The sequence below is a fragment of the Oryctolagus cuniculus genome, chromosome 1 (genome assembly GCF_051225735.1).
Source record: "Oryctolagus cuniculus isolate XC-2025 breed Fujian yellow rabbit chromosome 1, ASM5122573v1, whole genome shotgun sequence".
Taxonomy (NCBI): Eukaryota; Metazoa; Chordata; class Mammalia; order Lagomorpha; family Leporidae; genus Oryctolagus; species Oryctolagus cuniculus.
In genome coordinates this window covers 69408109-69426277 of record NC_142867.1, presented here as the reverse complement: position 1 = coordinate 69426277, position 18169 = coordinate 69408109, and the positions used below count along the sequence as shown (strand labels likewise).

At 42.1% G+C, this 18169-nt stretch overlaps 1 protein-coding gene across 1 annotated transcript in view; it reads left to right on the top strand.

Moving 5' to 3' along the window:
- Positions 1-18169, top strand: part of GAB2 (GRB2 associated binding protein 2) — a 186469-nt gene that overhangs the window by 107674 nt on the left and 60626 nt on the right. The window contains exon 2 of the mRNA XM_051822089.3: positions 17865-18165. Within this exon, the coding sequence (XP_051678049.2) occupies positions 17865-18165 (301 nt within the window). The remainder of the gene's footprint in view (positions 1-17864; positions 18166-18169) is intronic.

The following is an 18169-nucleotide window of genomic DNA, read 5'->3' as shown; positions in this document are numbered from 1 at the left end:
GCCTAGCCCAGCACTGGCCTTTGTGGCCATCTGGGGAGTGAACCAATGGGTGGAAGATCTCTTTTTCTCTAACTCTTACTTTGAAAATAAATAAATATTTAAAAATATAAAATAAATTTCTGTAGCAAAAGTGGGTCAGTTCTATCACTGCCCACAGACATTAAAAAGATAGCAGATTAGCAGTTGCCAGGGAATGTGGGAAGGAGAGTAACTACTACTAGCAAAGATAACATTACTTGGGGTGATGAAAATGTTCTGGAATTAGATAATGGTGATGTTTACATCACCTTGTTAGTACACTAAAAAGCACTGAATTATACACTTGAAAGAAATGAATGTTATGGTATATGAATTATCTCTTACACCATAGGGGTGGGTTATAATAGGGGAATATTATGAATTACTTTATCTGACTAATTTGATAACTTATGTGAAATGAATAAATTCTGTGAAAGATATGTTATCAAAACTGACACAGAAATAAAAATATGAAGCCTGAATGTCCCTGTACTTACTCAAAGAATTTGTTTCCAATTTCAGAGCTCCCATAAAGAAACTGTAGGTCTAGAGAGCTTCTCTTATGAATTCTGTCCAGCATTTGAGGAAGAAATAATTCCCAGATTGATCTTCAGATTCAGCGTAATCCTAGTCAGATTCAGTGCAATTCCAGTTAATCTCAAGACTTTTTTTTTCTGTAAAATTTACCATGCTGATTCAGAAATTTGTATGGAAATGCAAAAGACTTAGAATAGCCAAAATAACTTGGAAGAAACAAATCACTGTTGGGGGATGTATACAACCTGATTTCAAGACTTCCAAAACTATGCATTGAGACAGTGTCATGTTGACATAGTATTTTGAGAAAGAGGTCACTGAACACAATGGGATGTCCAGGAATAGACCTATATATATTAGTGTTCGGTCAATTGATTTTCAACAAAAACACAAAGGTAATTGGATAAGGAAAGAATATTGTTTCTCAACAAATACTCTAGAAAGCTGGATATCCACATAGGAAATAAAAAGGAATGATGATCCTCACCTCACCCTCTACACAGACATGGATCCATAGACACACATAAAAGATAAAGTTATAAAATAGGTAGAAGAAAACAAACCAGAAAATCCTTTTGACTTTGGGGTAGAAAAAGATTTTGTTCTATAAAGTGAGACACAAACCTGTTAAATTAATAAACTGGACTTCATAAAAAAAATATTTGGCATTGAATAAAATGAATATGTACAATTTCTTGTTTATTAAGAATAGAATTTTAAATTGAAAAAAGGCAAGCTACAGACTGGAAGAAATATCTTCCTTTTTTCTCATCATTCAGATAGATATGAATGTATGTATTCTAACAGTGAACTTTATCCAGAAATATATAAAGGAGTGATAACTGAGTAATAGGACAGAACATTTCAATTCAAAAATAGGCGAAAGATTTAGACCTACCACAAAAGAAGATAAATGAGCACTAACCACGTGGAAAGTTGCTCAAAGCCACTACTCATCTGAAAAATGCAGATAAAAACCACAGTGAGATACCACTACATACCCCCTAGAGTGACTATAATGACTAAGTCTTGTGAGGGAATTGGAATTCTTGTATATTCCTGGTAGGAATGTAAAAGTAGTATAACTGCTTGGGAAAATAGTAGGGCAGTTTCTCAAAATTAAACATATACTCACTATGCCATCCAGAACATTCCACTCCTAGGTATTTAACCAAGAAAAATGAAAACATATTTTCACAAATAGAGTTGTACAAGAATGTTAATTACTAGTTTATTGTAATAACTCCAAGATAGAAACAACCTAACTGCCCCTTGATAGATGGATAAACAAATAATGGTACCTCTATAAAATACTTAACATAAAAGCTACTAATACATGCTATAATATGAATACACCATAAAAACTTCATGTTGTATGTAAAATACAGACGCAAAAGAATACACACTGTATTCTATTTTTATGATACTCTGGAAGAGACAGATCTCTAGTGTAGAAAACAGATGAGTGCATGTCTGGGACCAGGGTGGGGAGAGAGAATTAACCTGGAAAGGGCACAAGGAAACTCCTCGGGGGTGATGGAAATGTTCTGTCTTGATTGTGATGGTGGTTATGCACATAAATCACACTTCATCAGTCTGAACTCTTTTAAGCTGGATGAGTTTTGCTGTATATAAATTATACCTCTATAATGTAGAGGTTTTTTTTTTTTTTTAAATAAAGAAACCAAAGAAAGATCAGCGCAGTGATCATTCTTCTAATGCTGTATTCTGACTTCCTCTTATAAGTGAAACAAGTGCCTTTTCAGTAGCTCATAGAGAGGCAGTGGAATAGTAGTCTCTTTATGGGAATGTTTTTGAGCTATGTTCATATACTCCAGGCAGCTGGGTTGACATAAAGTAGTGCTCTCAGGAGCAAAACAGACCGTTTACTTGGTCACCTGAGTTAATCTTAGGAATTAGGTTCTATTTATGCTGCCATACTTTGCTTGACTTCCTTGCATTTTTATTGAGTAGTGTGTGACCAGGGAGGAGAAGTCAGGCTCCCCAAGGACCCCATGCCTTTTTTTTTTTCTGTATCTTAGAAGGAGTTTTTCATGCTATTTCTCATGACTGGCAAGCTCACTTGTGTACTGTACTCCGGGGGGGGGGTGGGGGGTAATGAGAAGCTCTGCATGTTGATGTATATCCACAGTCCTGGGTGTCTTTGGAATAGTCAGAAGCGCTTTCTTACAGTTCCAACTCTCTGCCTTTCCTTGTGATTCTAGCATGTTGGAAATTGAAATAAAGGTAGAGAAAACAAAGTCAACATGTGTACGCTATAGATGAGTCAACATGGCCTAGAGCAGGGAAATGTTTTACCCCTAGGCTCGCATTCCAGATACCACACTCCAAACTCCCAATCCCCTTACTCATCCAGTACCGCTCACCAAGTCCAAACTACCACCTATCAACCATTGTTGATCGTGTAGTGCAGTGATTCCTAGAGTGGGGTCCTCCGACACTCTCATAGTTATTTAAGCATTGTACCTCTAGACTGAATCTGAGTCTTCCTTGAGACTGGAACCTGGGAGCCTATATTTGGAACTGTGTCTCAGCAATTCTGATGTACACTGAAGTTTGAATAAGACTGTTGAAGTAAGTTGTGGGCTAATGAACAATTTAAAGCAAGGAACCAACACAGATTGTATTGAAGGAAATACAGAACCACGTCTTTGGGAGAGGGAGACTGATGTGAGAAGCCTTTGTCCTGGAGGAAAGGAAACAGTTTTTCCTCTACCCTTCCCCCAGCTTTGCTGAGGCTTTCCAGTGGTAACCTTTGATAATTCAGGGCTTCAAATATAACTTAGAGCATTCAGTAACATAAAAGTGAGGTCTTTCAATGGAATGACCTCTGTTTCTCCAAAACGCAAAGGGTTGGCAACAGCTCATTCGTTGCTTTGTCAATGGGGGAGGTAATTCCACTAATGGATTCAGGTCCTCTTACAGAGTTGACCTGGTCTTCAGGGAATCAATCTCATAGAATTCAGTCAATGTAATTACCGATGCAAGGCTCTTTGGTTTCCCAGATGTGACCCTCTCCCCCTCACATATATCAAATTCATATTGCCCCTTTGTCTTTGATGTGGTAGAGGCAGAGTGGGTAGAGTGCACCATAATAGGCTTCTGCAAGAGAAGTGTCTGGATTTCTCCCCCACAAGAGTCATAGCAGAGCTCACTTACTTGCTCAGGTTGGAAATCTTGGGATTCTTCCTTCTCCAGTATCCTCCACCACCAAGATTAGTCATTTCGACCTCTGAAATATGTCTTTTCAGAAATATATATCTGTCCTTTGCTACTATCCTTGTCCAAACTGCTGTTATTTCTTGAGCAGTAGTGTGTCTGGGCTCTCTACTCATCTATCCCAACATCATTCCGATTGCTGTAGGCCAGAATGATCTTTGAGAATTTTAAAAAGAAGAAAATTTAGAAGCATTCAGTGACGTCATGTTCTGTTTATTTAAAAAAACAGGCATGTATAGAGTAGAATGTAGAGGTTGTCTTGCATTCTTCTCTTAAACGTTCATTTCTCTTGACAGAAACTACTGGCAACACTTTAGAATGCTTTTCTACACATTTGTAAAATGTGTGTGTGTGTGTGTGTGTGTTCACTATACATACAGACATCTGTGCACATATTTATGTGTACATAAACACAAAGAATATATAAAGAGATCATATTACATTCTTCTCAAGCTTGGTTATGCCTTATAGAGGGATCTGGTTCTTTTTTTTTTTTAATCTTGGTTTTGTTTTTGTTTTTAAGATTCATTTATTTATTTGAAAGGCAGAGTTAGAGATAGAGAGATCTTCCATCCACTGCTTCACTCCACAAATGGCCAATCCAAAGCCAGGAGCCAAGCATCTCTTCCAGGTCTCCCACATGTATGCTAGGGCCCAAGCACTTGGGCTATCCTTCACTGCCTTTCCAGGCACATATGCAGGGAACTGGAATGGAAGTGAAGCAACCAGGACTCGAACCAGCACCCACATGAGATGCCAGCATCACAGGCAGCGGCTTTACCTGCTACATCGTAGTGCTGGCCCCAATCTGGTTCTATTTAAGCTTAAAAAATTATCTAAACTTCATGAAATGGCTTATAAGGATTTACACAAATCTATCCCTGCCTTTCCCTTGTGTTGCTTTCCTCTTTGCTTAGGATAGTTCAGCCATGACCTCTTGTCAGGTCCTCCCATGAGCCAAGTCTCTGTCTTCAGCACCTTTGTGGTTGCTGTTCTCTCTGCCTGGGCTTCTCCCCAACATCCTTTGCATCCTAAACAGGTGACTGGCTGTGTCCTGAGTCCTTCAAAACACATGCATACTCTCACTCCAGCCATTGCTAATGAACTGAATATGTGTTTTCCACGAATATGTACTTTTTCCTCCCCAGAAATGTGGGTATTGTGATTCATAAAATAACTGAGTTAGTGAATTCAAAGTATCTTTATTAGTTAACAAATACTAAAAAGTATTTTGTTATTCTGTGGGAGTTCTAAATTCTTTTTTGTTTTATAATTTTTCAGAACAATTAACTTTCAGAAAATCTGAGACTCCTCCTGAAATAGCTCCAAACCACCTATACAGCTTAACCTTCAAATGATTTCCACTTCATACCATTTTACCCTCCCACCATCAGCTTCCCCAAACTTATCTTACTGTTTGACCACAACAGCCTTTTTCATATGCACTGAATCCAAATGTGTACATATTCCAGAATCTGTATTGACAAATTTACCTGCTCACTAAAAGTATTGGTAACCCCAGAGTCGGTACTCATCATGTGCCTGAATGTTTGTGTCCCTGTAAAATGCATGTTCAAATCTACATTCATTTGTGTTGGTATTAAGGTGTTAAGAGGTCTTTGAAAGGTGACCGGGTCATAAGGGCAGAGCCCTTGAGAATAGGATCCATGCCCTTCTTAATGAGGTTTGAGGAAGCCTGTTTGCACCTTCGCCAGGTGAGGAGATATGGGAGATGTCATCCTCTATGAACAATGCCCTCAGCACACATCAGGTCTGCAAGGGCTCTCTTGTAGTCTTTCCAGCCTCTAGAACTGTGAGCAGCTGGTTTGCATTGTTTGTAGGTTACCCCTCTGGGTGTTCTGTTACAGCTGCCTTGAGCAGATGAAGGCTCTGTGCTTCTGTGGTCCATCTCAGGCATGTGAACTTCAAGAATTTATGGCACATTACATGTGTGTTCCCACATTCCCAGTCGACACTCTGCCTTTTTATTTCAGCTCACATACTATAAACAAGTATCTTTTTCATGTCATGCTTAGTGCTGTGGTATTTTTGCATTTTTGCGCTTTTTGTTAGTGATTTCACTGTTTAAAATGAGCTCCAAGCCTAGAGCTAAAATGCTATGTGATGTTTCTAAGCATAAAAAAGCTGTGGTGTGCCTTTCTGAGAAAGTGTAGATAAGCTTTGTTCAGGCGTGAGTTGCAGTGCTGTTGACCATGAGTTCAATATCAATGGATCGACTATATGTAAAATGTCTTCCAACAGAAACACACATAAAACAAGGTTATATATTGTCCAATTGACAAAAATGTGATGAGAACCCTACAGGAATCCCTAAAGAAACGATCTCATAGTTTCTATTTTATTGCTTGTGCCAACTTTACAGGCCAGTAGTAAAAAGAGCAAATTATGCTTCAGTATTCTCTGCACCTGGCAGGTTTTCCCGCCCTTATTTTGTCTTTGACCAACAAAGCTCTCCAAATAATTTCAGTCCTAATCCCAGTGTGGTTGAATCCCTCCCTCCCTCCCTTAACTCTCCCTTCTCTCTCCTTCCCTCTCCCTCCATCCCTCTCTAACTCTGCCTTTCAGATAATAAATAAATTTCTATTAAAAATAGCACAAACATAAGGAGTTGTATCTTTTAAAAAAAAAAAAAAGATTTATTTACTTGAGAGAGGTAGAGAGGTCTTCCATCCACTGGTTCATTCCCCAAATGGCCGCATCGCCCAGAGCTGAGCTGATCTGAAGCCAGGAACCAGGAGCTTTTTCTGGATCTCCCACATAGACGCAGGGGCCCAAGCACTTGGGCCATCATCTGCTGCTTTTCCAGGCCATAGCAGAGAGCTGAATCGTAAGTGGAGCAGTCAGGGCTCGAACCAGCAAACCAGCGCCAATGTGAGATGACAATGCTGCTGACCATGACTTTAATCTGCTGCGCCACAGTGCCAGCCCCCTTGAAGTTGCATCTTAGTGACTCTGAGCTGGCTTGGATCATGTGCACATCACTGAACCCATCACCATGGCATTTAGAATAGAAGATATTAATTGGCTTAACCTAGGTGCTGATGATCTGTTGCCTAAAACCTGTACTTAGGGTCACCTTGACATAAAGGAGATTTCCCAGGTAACCCTTTGTTTTTATGGCTTCTGTACAGAATGCCACCCAGGATAGGGTGGGTGTCACATCTGTAGGTCATCTGATCAAAACAAAAGCAAATAATATTCTTTCTCTTTAAAAAAAAAAAAAAGATGTATTAAGCTATTAGAAAGGTAGAGTTACAGAGAAGCGCAGAGAGAGAGATCTTTGATCTTGTGGTTCACTCCCCAGATGGCTGCAACGGCCAGAGCTGCACTGATCCAAAGCCAGGAGCCTGGAGCTTCTTCCAGGTCTCTCAAATGTGTGCAGGAGTCCAAGGATTTGGACCATGTTCTACTGCTTTCCTGGGCCATAGCAGAGGGCTGGTTCAGAAGTGGATCAGCTGGGACTCGAACCAGTGCCCATATGGGATGCCAGCACTGTAGGCAGTGGCTTACCTGCTGCACCACAGCATCAGATCCACCCTGGGGGACCTGTATTGTGGTCCAGCAGGTTAAGCCACTGCCTGCAATGTCAGCATCCAAATGAGGCCTGTTTGAGTCTCAGCTGCTCCACTTCCTGTCCAGCTCCCTGCTAATACACCCAGGAAAGCAGCAGAAGATGGCCTGGTTCCATACACTGGTTCATTGCCCAAATGTCCACAATGGCCTGGGATGGGCTAGGCCAAAACCAGGAGCCAGAAACTCTATCCTAGTCTCCCACAGAGGTGGAAGAGGCCCAAGTACTCAGCCTATCTTTTGCTGCTTTTCCAGGTGCATTAGCAGGGAGCTGGATGGGAAATGGAGTAGCTGGGACCAAACCGGCACTCTGATATAGGATGGTGGCATTGCAAACAACAGCTTAACCTGCTGGCCCCTTATTCTTTCCTTTTGTTCCTTCTTAAAACTTTTATTGACGAATTAGACCATGCATAGCAAGTATCCAGTTCTATGCTACATGCTGGAGATAGAAAAGCCCGTGACCTCAGAATGTTTAGTGTTATGATAAGATAAAGTTCAGTCTGTGGCATAGAAACAAATAAGCTTCATTTGGAGTCACAGGGAAACTTGATTACTGAGATAAAAGCATAAGGAGCAAGTAGCTATGCTGCCTTCTGAGGGATTTGAACTTAAGGACTGGAAATCATTTTTGAAGTAGTAGAGGAGACCCAGATCCTAGTCTCACTATTGCCATCTGCCATGACCACTTAACTGAACATGTATACCTTTCATGAACTCTGTGGCTACTGCTAGACAAAGTACAGTCAGCAGTTCTGCTTTAGCTTCACCTCCAGTTCTTTCTAGGACCTAACCCTAACTCACAGGACAAGAGGACCTGGCGTTCTGAACTCTGCAAATTCTTTAATCTCTGTTAACCTCATTTTTCTCCCCTCTTCAAAGTGGATCCTAGTTACTTTGCAGCATTGGTTTGAGGGTTAGTGTAATAGATTCGAAGCACATAGCATGTAGTGGGAGCTCAGCAAATGCCCATTCTTTTGTTCTCTGAGAGAGTAGGAAGCTCCAATGGTCCCGAGTAATTGAGGGGTTCCTAGAGGAAGGGTAACATAAAGCACTTCCTCACTCAGGAAGTCTTCCTCCAGAGACGTGTGACTGTTTCAGGACTCCACTGAACTCTCTGATTATTTGCTTTGAACTGTTGTGGGAATGAGACTGCTTTAGTGTACTTCATACTGAAATATATTCAGATAAAATTGTACATCCTGTACTCAGAAGTCAGATCAAATTCTCCTCTATGTCTTTGTGATTGAGCTGGAACTCAGACCACATCACCTAGTGAAAGTTTCACTCAGACAAACTTCACTAAGAGAAGTAAGAATGTGAGTGAGTGTATGAGAGAGAGAGAAAGAGAGAGAGAGAGATGAATTTTTTTAAAAAAGCAATGATGGTGTTGGTGTTGTGGCATAGCAGGTGAAGCTGCTGCTGCTGCTGCTGCTGCTGCTGCTGCTGCTGCTGCTGCTGCTGCTTAGGGTGCCTGCTGCTAATGTGAGATGGTGGCCCAAGTACTTAGATTCCTGACAGATGGAGTTCCAGGCTCCTGGCTTTGGCCTGGCCCAGCCCCAGTTGTTGCGGCGTTGCAGCATTTAGGGAGTGAACCAATGGACAGGGGAAGTTTCCTGTCCCTCTTTCTCCTTCTCCTTGCCTTCTGTCATATTAAATAAATAAATAACTTTTTAGAAGAGTTTTTGAAGATGTAAGCATTGTGGATTTTTTTTTTCGTAAGATTTATTTATTGGAGAGGGAGAGTTAGAGAAGGAGAGAAGAGAGAGACCACCTCCATTTGTTGGTTCACCCCCCAGATGGCCTCAACAACCAGGGCTGGGCCAGTCCGATGCCAGGAGCTTCCTCTGGGCCATCCTCCCCTCCCTTCCCAGACACACCAGCAGGGAGCTGGATCGGAAGTAGAGCACCCAGGACTTGAACCGGTGCCTGATGCTGATGCTGCAGGCCACGGCTCTAACAGACCCAAGCATTATGTTCTTAATATGCCTGACTAACAGGTCCTGTTAACAGTTACCCAGTTAGATTGGGGTGGAAAGTAATCCGCACTTTAGAGGACTCTTGCCATTTTTCGGCAGTGCTCCGCCTTACCCTCATCAGAAAGAGGGAAGTTAAAAGGACATGCCCTTTTCTAGGAGTTATGCAAAAACCTCTTCCAAGAAAGATCTTGCCCTTCCTACAACTTCAGCCGCTAGGCATGAGACTTGTCTGAAAGGTGACTTGAAGGCCTGAGAAAGCCCTTGTGTATCAAAGAAGCCTTCTTATCTGATATTAAGCAGAATATGCTTGAGTTTCAGAAATATTCCAACTGTCAAGGTTGAAACTAAAAGTGGGTTCTAGTTAATACATGGTTATTCAGCAAAGCACATTCTTCTGTTCCAAGAATCTGAGTAATGTGATTAAATGAGGTGTTTTCCATTGTCAGATTTGCTCAGTTAAAGCTGCACGAGGCTCTCAAGGTTGGAAGAGACTTTATAGTTTCTTGTCCACCTGCTGATCCACTCCCAGATCTCTAAGAACTCCCTTCCCAACTCTCTTACCCATAGCGTAGCTGGGGGATCAGCAAACAAATCCTGCCTCCAGATGGAGTCCCTGGCTCCTGGTTTCAGCCTGCCCCAGCTCCAGCTTGTGGACATTGGGGAATGAACAGAATATGAATGACACCGCCTCGCCCCACCCCCAGGTCTCCCTGTCACTCTGCCTTTCAAGTAAATAAATAATTTTTTTAAAGGAAAAGTACAAAGATAAACATTTTCTGTGTGCTAAGAGCAATAGGAGGGGCCAGCACCGTCGCTCACTTGGCTGGCTAATCCTCTGCCTGCGGCACTGGCACCCTGGGTTCTAGTCCTGGTCAGGGCGCCGGATTCTGTCCCGGATGCTCCCTTCCAGTCCAGCTCTCTGCTGTGGCCTAGGAGTGCAGTGGAAGATGGCCCAAGTGCTTGGGCCCTGCACCCGCATGGGAGACCAGGAGAAGCACCTGGCTCCTGGCTTCGGATTGGCGCAGCGCGCTGGCCATGGAGGCCATTTGAGGGGGGTGAACCAACGGAAGGAAGACCTTTCTCTCTGTCTCTCTCTCACTGTCTAACTCTGCCTGTCAAAAAAAAAAAAAAAAAAAAAAAAGGCAATAGGAGGAAGTCATGGCCTTGTTCTGCATGCTTGGAGGCCTTGGGATCTAACCCAAAGGACAGACAGGTTCATGTGACACACACTCTGCTCAACAGCTATGAGTGATGCAACTTCCAGGTCATATGAACCCACATTTGTGTCTGTGGTCTAGATGGTTATGCAATGGTTTGTTTTCTGACTAGATTTGGGTATAAAAGAAAAGCAGTCACTGTTGTTTCATCACACAAAGTGGTGGCATACTCTTGATTCTCAGCACATATTCTTTGTTCTAACTTTCTTGACAGGGGCCCCTATGCCGTGAACTTCTTTAAGTCCCATTGTTAAGTAAAGGGACTTGCATTTCTTTTCCTCAGTCTCCCTATTACTGTGCTATTCTAATAGAGGTTATCATATTGGTTCACTATTGCAGACTCTTGCAACAGCTTCCTAAATGGTGTTTCTATCTCTTGTTTTTCCTTTTTCCATTTCTTCTTCCTCATTGTTCATATTCATGTATTTCCCTCTCTCTCCTTCCCCTTTACTCCCTAAACGTTTGAGTTCAGTGGTAGAAGAGCATAATATATTTCTTTATATAGTACTTATAAAAACCTGCTCATTGTTTTTAGGGATATATATTAATGTTTTATCTCCTTGCAACTTTGTAAATTTCTGAAGTGACTTGAAAGGAGTATTTGGGTCTTGCCTGTCTTCTTTACCCTGCAAAGCGTTCATTAGAATGTGAACTTGTTTTACTAAATACTAGAGAAAGAGCTTGTTGTTTTGTCAGCAGAAGTATTCCAGATCTGAAAGATTTCCTGTGTTTTTCTAAATATTTTACAGTTTTACATTTAAGTCAATGATTCATTTTAACATTTGTTTGTAAAAGGTATGAGACTATGTTCCTTTTCTTCGCTTCAGAACTGTTTGTTGAAAGCTATCTGTCCTCCACCGAATTACTTTTACATCTTTGTAAAAAGTCAGATGAGCATATAGGGTGGATCTGTTTCTGGATTCTATGTGAGTCTCTCTCTTCAAATATCACATAGGCTGTCAAAGTCTTAAAATCCAGTAGACTGATTCCTCCTTTTTTTTAAATTCTTTTTCAAAACTGTTTTAGCTATTGCTCTTCCTCTGCCTTTCCATTTACATTTTACAATCTTATCCACACAACCTCTTGCTGGGATTTTGAATAGGAATTCCGTTTAACATATACATAATTTTTTAACCTGTACATCACTTGAGAAGATTGTACTGTGTTGAGTCTTCCAATCTGTGGACTTGATTAGGTCTTTCCCTTTATTTAAGTCTTATTTGGTTTCTTTCATTAGCATTGTGTAGTTTTCAGCATACATGCCTTGCCCATGTTTTGTTAGATTGATACTTTTATCATTTTTTTGAAAGCAGTTATAAGGGGCCAGCACCTTGGTGTAGTGGATAAAGCCACCGCCTAGCAGTGCTGGCATCCCATACGGGTGCCGGTTTGAGTCCCAACTGCTCCACTTCCGATCCAGCTCTCTGCCATGGCCTGGGAAAGCAGTACAAGATGGCCCAAGTCCTTGGGCCCCTACACCCACATGGGAGACCTAGAAGAAGCTCCTGACTCCTGGCTTCGGATCGGTGCAGCTACGGCCATTCTAGTCAGTTGAGGAGTGAACCAGAGGAAGGAAGACCTCTCTCTCTGCCTCTCCTCTCTCTGTGTAACTCTGCCTTTCAAATAAATAAATAAATCTTTAAAAAAAAAAAAAAGGAGAGCAATTACAAATGACCTTGTGGGACTCATATATTGGTTCCAGGTGGAACTTGATTTATAGGGCTTTTCAATGCAGACAATCGTGACATCTGCAAATAGAGACAGTTTCTTTTCTTCTTTTCCAATCTGTATGTCTTTTAGATCTGTTTTTTTAATTTACTACCCTAAAATTTCCAACACTGTGTTGAGTAATAAAAGCAGACATCCTTACCTTGTCCCTTATCTTAAAGAGCATATAGCTTTTCAAAACATTGTATTGGTATATACAACAGCTATTGTTCTTTTGTTGAGGATATGTATCAGGTTGAAGATACTCTTATTTTCTGAGAGTTATTTTTTAAATGAAGAAAGGGTACTGACTTTCATCAAATGTATTTTCTGTATTGATTGATGTGACTGTGATTTTTCTCCTTCCGCCTGTTAATAAGATAGATTATGTTGATTAGTTTCAGACATTGAATCAAAGAAACCCCACTTAGATTTTTTATAGGTTGCCAACTTCTATTTGTATTTTACATTTAAGGCTGTCATCCAATTTTAGTTAATTTTTTGTGTGAGATTTTATATGGATATAAGGCCTTCTGTTCCCATATTCTCTTTTCATTATATATTAGTGATCCAGTGGTAGTTCTGCATTTCTATGTCATAGGACACTTTTCAGCTGAAGCTCCCAGATCCCTCTATAAATATTTATTGCATGATCACCACACTTACCAGAATGAAGAGAATACTTGCTAAAGAATTTGCATCATAGAAAATCTACTTCATCCCTTTAGCCTACTTTTTTTCCTATAATTCCCTTGCTGTCTTCCTTTCTTCTTTCCTACAATGAAAGTTTACTTACGTTTTTTTCTTTTAAATTGTGTTCTCAGTTAGAATAAATGAACATATTCATTAAATGAAAAGAAACTGCAGCAGGGGCCAGGGATGTGGTTAGGCCACCTATAATACCTGCATCCCATATGGACAGCCAGTTCCAGTCCCTTGCAGCTCCACTGCCAATCCAGCTCACTCCTAATGTGCCTGGGAGAGCAACTGAAGACAGCTCAAATGCTTGGGCCCCTGCCACCCAAGATGTGGGAGACCAGGATGAAGCTCCTGGTTCCTGGCTTCCACCTGGCCCAGCCCTGACCATTGAGGCCATTGGGGAGTAAACCAGTGGATAGAGTATATTTCTCTGTCTGTCTTCCCCTCCCTCCCTCTTCTCTCTATAACTCTGCCTTTCAAATAAATAAATAAGCTTTGAAAAAATAATTAACAGATCTTTACTGAGTTCCTGTGTATGCTAAGCATTCTGTGAAGTACTTTTTGGCAACACAGGGCCCTAACTTCAAGGTACTCAACAGCTTGAAGGGAAGAAAGACATAAAGGTGATTGAACTGCCAAAGTTTGGGGAAGAAAGTCCAGAGAAGGTGGGAATAGGGTGTGGAGATGCATAGGTTATTAATGAAACACAAACTTCAGTACCAGCTCCTCCCGAGAGAGTTAATACAGGCCTTTCTGGACACAGGAGTTCTCCAGAGGGTCAGATGCAGTAAGATAAAGGGCATTCTAGGCAGGAGCCACAGCTTGTACAAAGATTGGAAGGCATGAGGTTGTATAGTATGTTTGCAGAATGCTGAGTTAGTTATTATTCACCTGTAAGTTCTGTGCAGGCCAGGAATTCATTCTGTGTGCGCCACATCTAGAATAATGCCTAGAACATAGTAATCCTACATAAATGTTTGTTGGATGGATGGAAACAAGGGAGGAAGAGAAGGAAGAAATTTAAATGAGACCAGGAGAAATGAGAAAGATTAAAAAGATCTTTGTTCATCTAGTTGGGAAGAGACAGGTGCAAAAATACCTATAGTACTTTTAGTGACATGCCATGAAAAGTATGTAGGAATCTTGTGAAGGTTTGGAAGAAGGAAAGCTGCGTTTCAGCCAGGGAACAGTGTATGTGAGGCTAGACACTGAGTTTGCTTATGCTGACTTGCGACCTGGGTATTCTAAAAAATGTGTGGAATTGGAGACAAGATCTTGTGGCAGAAGAGGGATGTGAATTTGGGACTGGACCAGACAGTCTTGCCTGCCCTATCATAAGTGATCAGCATTTTTGTAACTATTTTTCAACCTGCACCACTTCCTGGGAAGCAGAAGCTGGCAAGCTATGACGTGATTTGTACCAGACATTGTTTTCTTGTCCATGAGGATGCCTCTGTGTGTGTGTGTGTGTGTGTGTGTGTGTGTGTTCGTTCTTGCTTGTACCTGTACAAAGTGATTTGGGGCAGTTCTTCCCACAGACAGAAGCACTGAAGGGACTACAACTGATGCACCAGCTATGAGGATATGGCATAGAATAAGAAGAACCAATCTCTGCCCTAGTGGACATTATATTCTAGGAGGTTGAGACAGACAGTCCACAAAAATGTGCTCTTTGGTGATGCAGGGTAAGGAGGAAAGAGGGTGTGAGCACTGAGGGATCAGGAACAGCCTCTCTAGTAGTGTGACATTTGAGCAAAGGCTTTAAGGAAAGAAGAAGCCATGAGAATATTGACAGGGGAGTATTCTGGGCCGAGGGAACAACTAGAATACAGAGCACTGGCTGTGCTTAAGTGGGCAAGACAGAAAGGGTGAGAGAAGAGAGGTCAGGATCAATCACAGAGGCCCGTAAGCAGTGGTGGAGCCACTGGCCTTTGCTCAGAAATGGTTGGCCCCAGAAGTTTTGTGCAGAGTGGTCACATTCATGCCTTCTGGCTCTGCTGTTGACAGTCAATTGCAAATGAATGGGTGGAAGCAGGAAGATCACACAGTGGCAGGCTAGTCCTGGTGCCTAACAATGAGGGAGAGGAAAACAGACCAGACTACAGATACATTTTGAATGGTTTGGGCTGACAGGGTTTGCTGATGGACTCACTGCGGAGTATGAGAGAAAGGAATCAGCTATGACATCAAGATTTCTGGTCTGAGTAACTGCAGGACCATAGTTCCTACTGAGATGGGAGAGGTGCAGGAAGAACAGATCTGGGGAATGTCAGGAGCCCGGATTTTTACTTTGAGATGCCTGCTAGTAAAGAATTGGAGACAAGGCTTTGGCATTCAGTAGATGGGGCTGGGATGGAGACAAAAATTTGGGAATTGCTGCAATGAGTTGGCTTTTTTCCCCCTCTATTTTATCTTTTTATTATTTTTAAAGATTATTTATTTGAAAGAGTTACATAGAGAGGAGAGGCAGAGAGAGAGGGAGGGAGAGGGGTCTTCCATCCACTGGTTCACTTCCCAAATGGCCACAACACTGGAGCTGGGCTGATCCAAAGCCAGGTGCCAGGAACCAGGAGCTTCTTCCAGGTCTCCCACTGGGGTACAGGGGCCAAAAGACTTGGGCCCTCTTCCACTGCATTTCCAGACCCATATGGGATGCCGGCACTGCAGGCAGCCTCTTTACCCACTATGCCACAGTGCCAGCCCCACAAGTTGCCTTTTAAACTGTGAAATTAAACAGAATAACCTAAGGAGAGGATGTGGGAAGAGAAGAGAAAGCCTGAGAACTGAGCAGTGTTTTGAGGGACAGAGCGATGAGGAGGAGTTGTACCCTTGGAGACTGGAAAAGAGGCCCTGGAGACAGAAGGAGAGCGAAAGTGACCGCTGAAGCAAGTGAAGAAAGAGCTTGAAGGAGCGTGGAATCCTAAACTGCAGTCGCGTGTTGCTGGGAGATCAAGTGAAGGCCCAAGAGTTGATTGTGCAGCTTTGAGGTCTGACCTTTGATGCACTTCTGTGGTGCAGTGGGAGGAACAGCCTCAGTACAGTGCCGTCAAATAGGAGAGGAAAACAAAGATTAGTAGATAGAAAACTCTGTGGAGTTTAACTGTAGACAAGAGTAGAAAAATTAGGTCATAGTTGGAGAGGACTGTGGGGTCAAGTCAAAATGCAAAACTTTTTTTTTTTTCCTAAGATGAAAGTAGTGGGTGTCCAGGTGGGAACTGGCCTGGAAAAATGCAGTGATTCAAAAGAGAGGGAGCATGGTGGAAGTGTCTCTAGGTAGGTGAAAAGGTGTGCACAAAAGGAAGGAAGCCATCCTGGACTGAGCGAGCTGTCCATGCTCCCTAGTAACAGAAAGCACAGCCACCAATACAGAAGGTGGGTCAGTGTGGTGAGCTTGCGTGTGTGCATTCTCTGTTGATGGCTCGTGTTTTCTCCTGAGGTAAGAAACAAAGGAGTAGAGGGTTAAAGAGAGAGAAGTTCAGAGATTGTTGCTTAGGAGCAGGAGAAAGTCACAGGCTAGATAAATACGGTATTGTCGGGCCACACAAGAGCCCTCTTGAAGGTCAAGTCGGAACAGTTCACGTGGTTGTGTGATTTTCTCAGCTGCTCCAGCTGAATGAGAACACGCAGAGTAGGCAGAGCAGTGGATTTAGCTGGGGGCGGTAGTTTTGCCAGGCAAGTATGAGAAATAGAGAAAAAAGTAAAGGAGTTATTATAATGATGCATTACAGAAACAAAGCTGGGTAAGAGGGAAATGAACGCAGGGTTAAAAGGTAAGAGTGAAAGCAATGAGATTAATGAAGTATAAGTTCTGTGGGGTCTGCAGAATTGTGAAAATCATATTCTCGTGGTGCTTAGAGTTGTGTACAAAATGTTTTGGTTTGGTTTGCATATTGTAAATCCTGTGAGATACACAGGCCAAGTGGTGATGATTCTCATTGTATAGATGAGGCAAGATCCAAAGACGTAAATGACTCATTTGAAATTCACAGAGCAAGTTGGTGGTAAAAGTTAGTCTGAACCCAAAGCTGTTGCCTTTATATTATGAAGTCTTGTTACCACCTTGTGTGGTGTCTGTTCGCAGATGACTCAGTCTCAATGAAGAGACAGTGTAGACCAGTAGGCCACAACATAAAGGAATGTGTAATCAAGTGTTAAATTCTATAGTATAGAGTGTTTTGAGTCATTTTTTCACTGAGTAATCCATGGCACGTGCTTAGTATGTGCAAGGCAGTATTATAAATACAAAGGATATAGCCATAAACAAAACGGGGGCTTGGGGGCGGGGGGATCCTGAAGTTAGATGCTTCAGAGAAAAGGGTAAGTGCGTGAAGAAGCTGGCCAAATGCTAGATGGACTTCTGGATTCTCGGAAGGGCTTCCCTGTAGTTCTTCCAGGGTGTTAGAATTAGTAAAAGCCACATCACAGGAAGTAAGGAGACTTGTTTTTCTGCTACTTGTTTTGTGTGACATGATTATTTTAACTGCCATGCCTTAGTAGGGGTTCCTCTGTAAAAACTGAGATGTTAGGGTTTTCCAAGTTCTACTGTGCCTAAAAGTACTATGTATCTGGATCTGTGTTCTAGCTTAGAAAGATAGCTGCTCATCTAACTTCCTGTTATACATTAAGAAAATCACATGCAGTTTTACAGCAAAAAGACCCTGTTTCTGTATTGAAGTACTGCACTGATAGGCATGCTAAGATCACCCTCCAGTTTTGAAATTCTTATGGAATCTGAAGTACAGACACAGCCATGTATGGCCTACAGGTCCTACAGTCCCTGTCCTTAACCTATGATTATCTTGGGATCTTTAAAAGTTGTGAAATAACTAATGACTCCCCTCCCGTTTTTTTCTTGCTCTTTCCTGGTGTGATTTAGGCCTGGAAGAAACGTTGGTTCATCCTGCGGAGCGGCCGGATGAGTGGTGATCCAGATGTTCTTGAATACTACAAGAATGACCACTCCAAGAAGCCCCTGCGGATCATCAACCTGAATTTCTGTGAGCAGGTGGACGCAGGCCTGACCTTCAACAAGAAGGAGCTGCAGGATAGTTTTGTGTTTGACATCAAGACCAGCGAGCGCACCTTTTACCTGGTGGCAGAGACGGAGGAGGACATGAATAAGTGGGTCCAGAGCATCTGCCAGATCTGTGGCTTCAATCAGGCTGAGGAGAGCACAGGTAT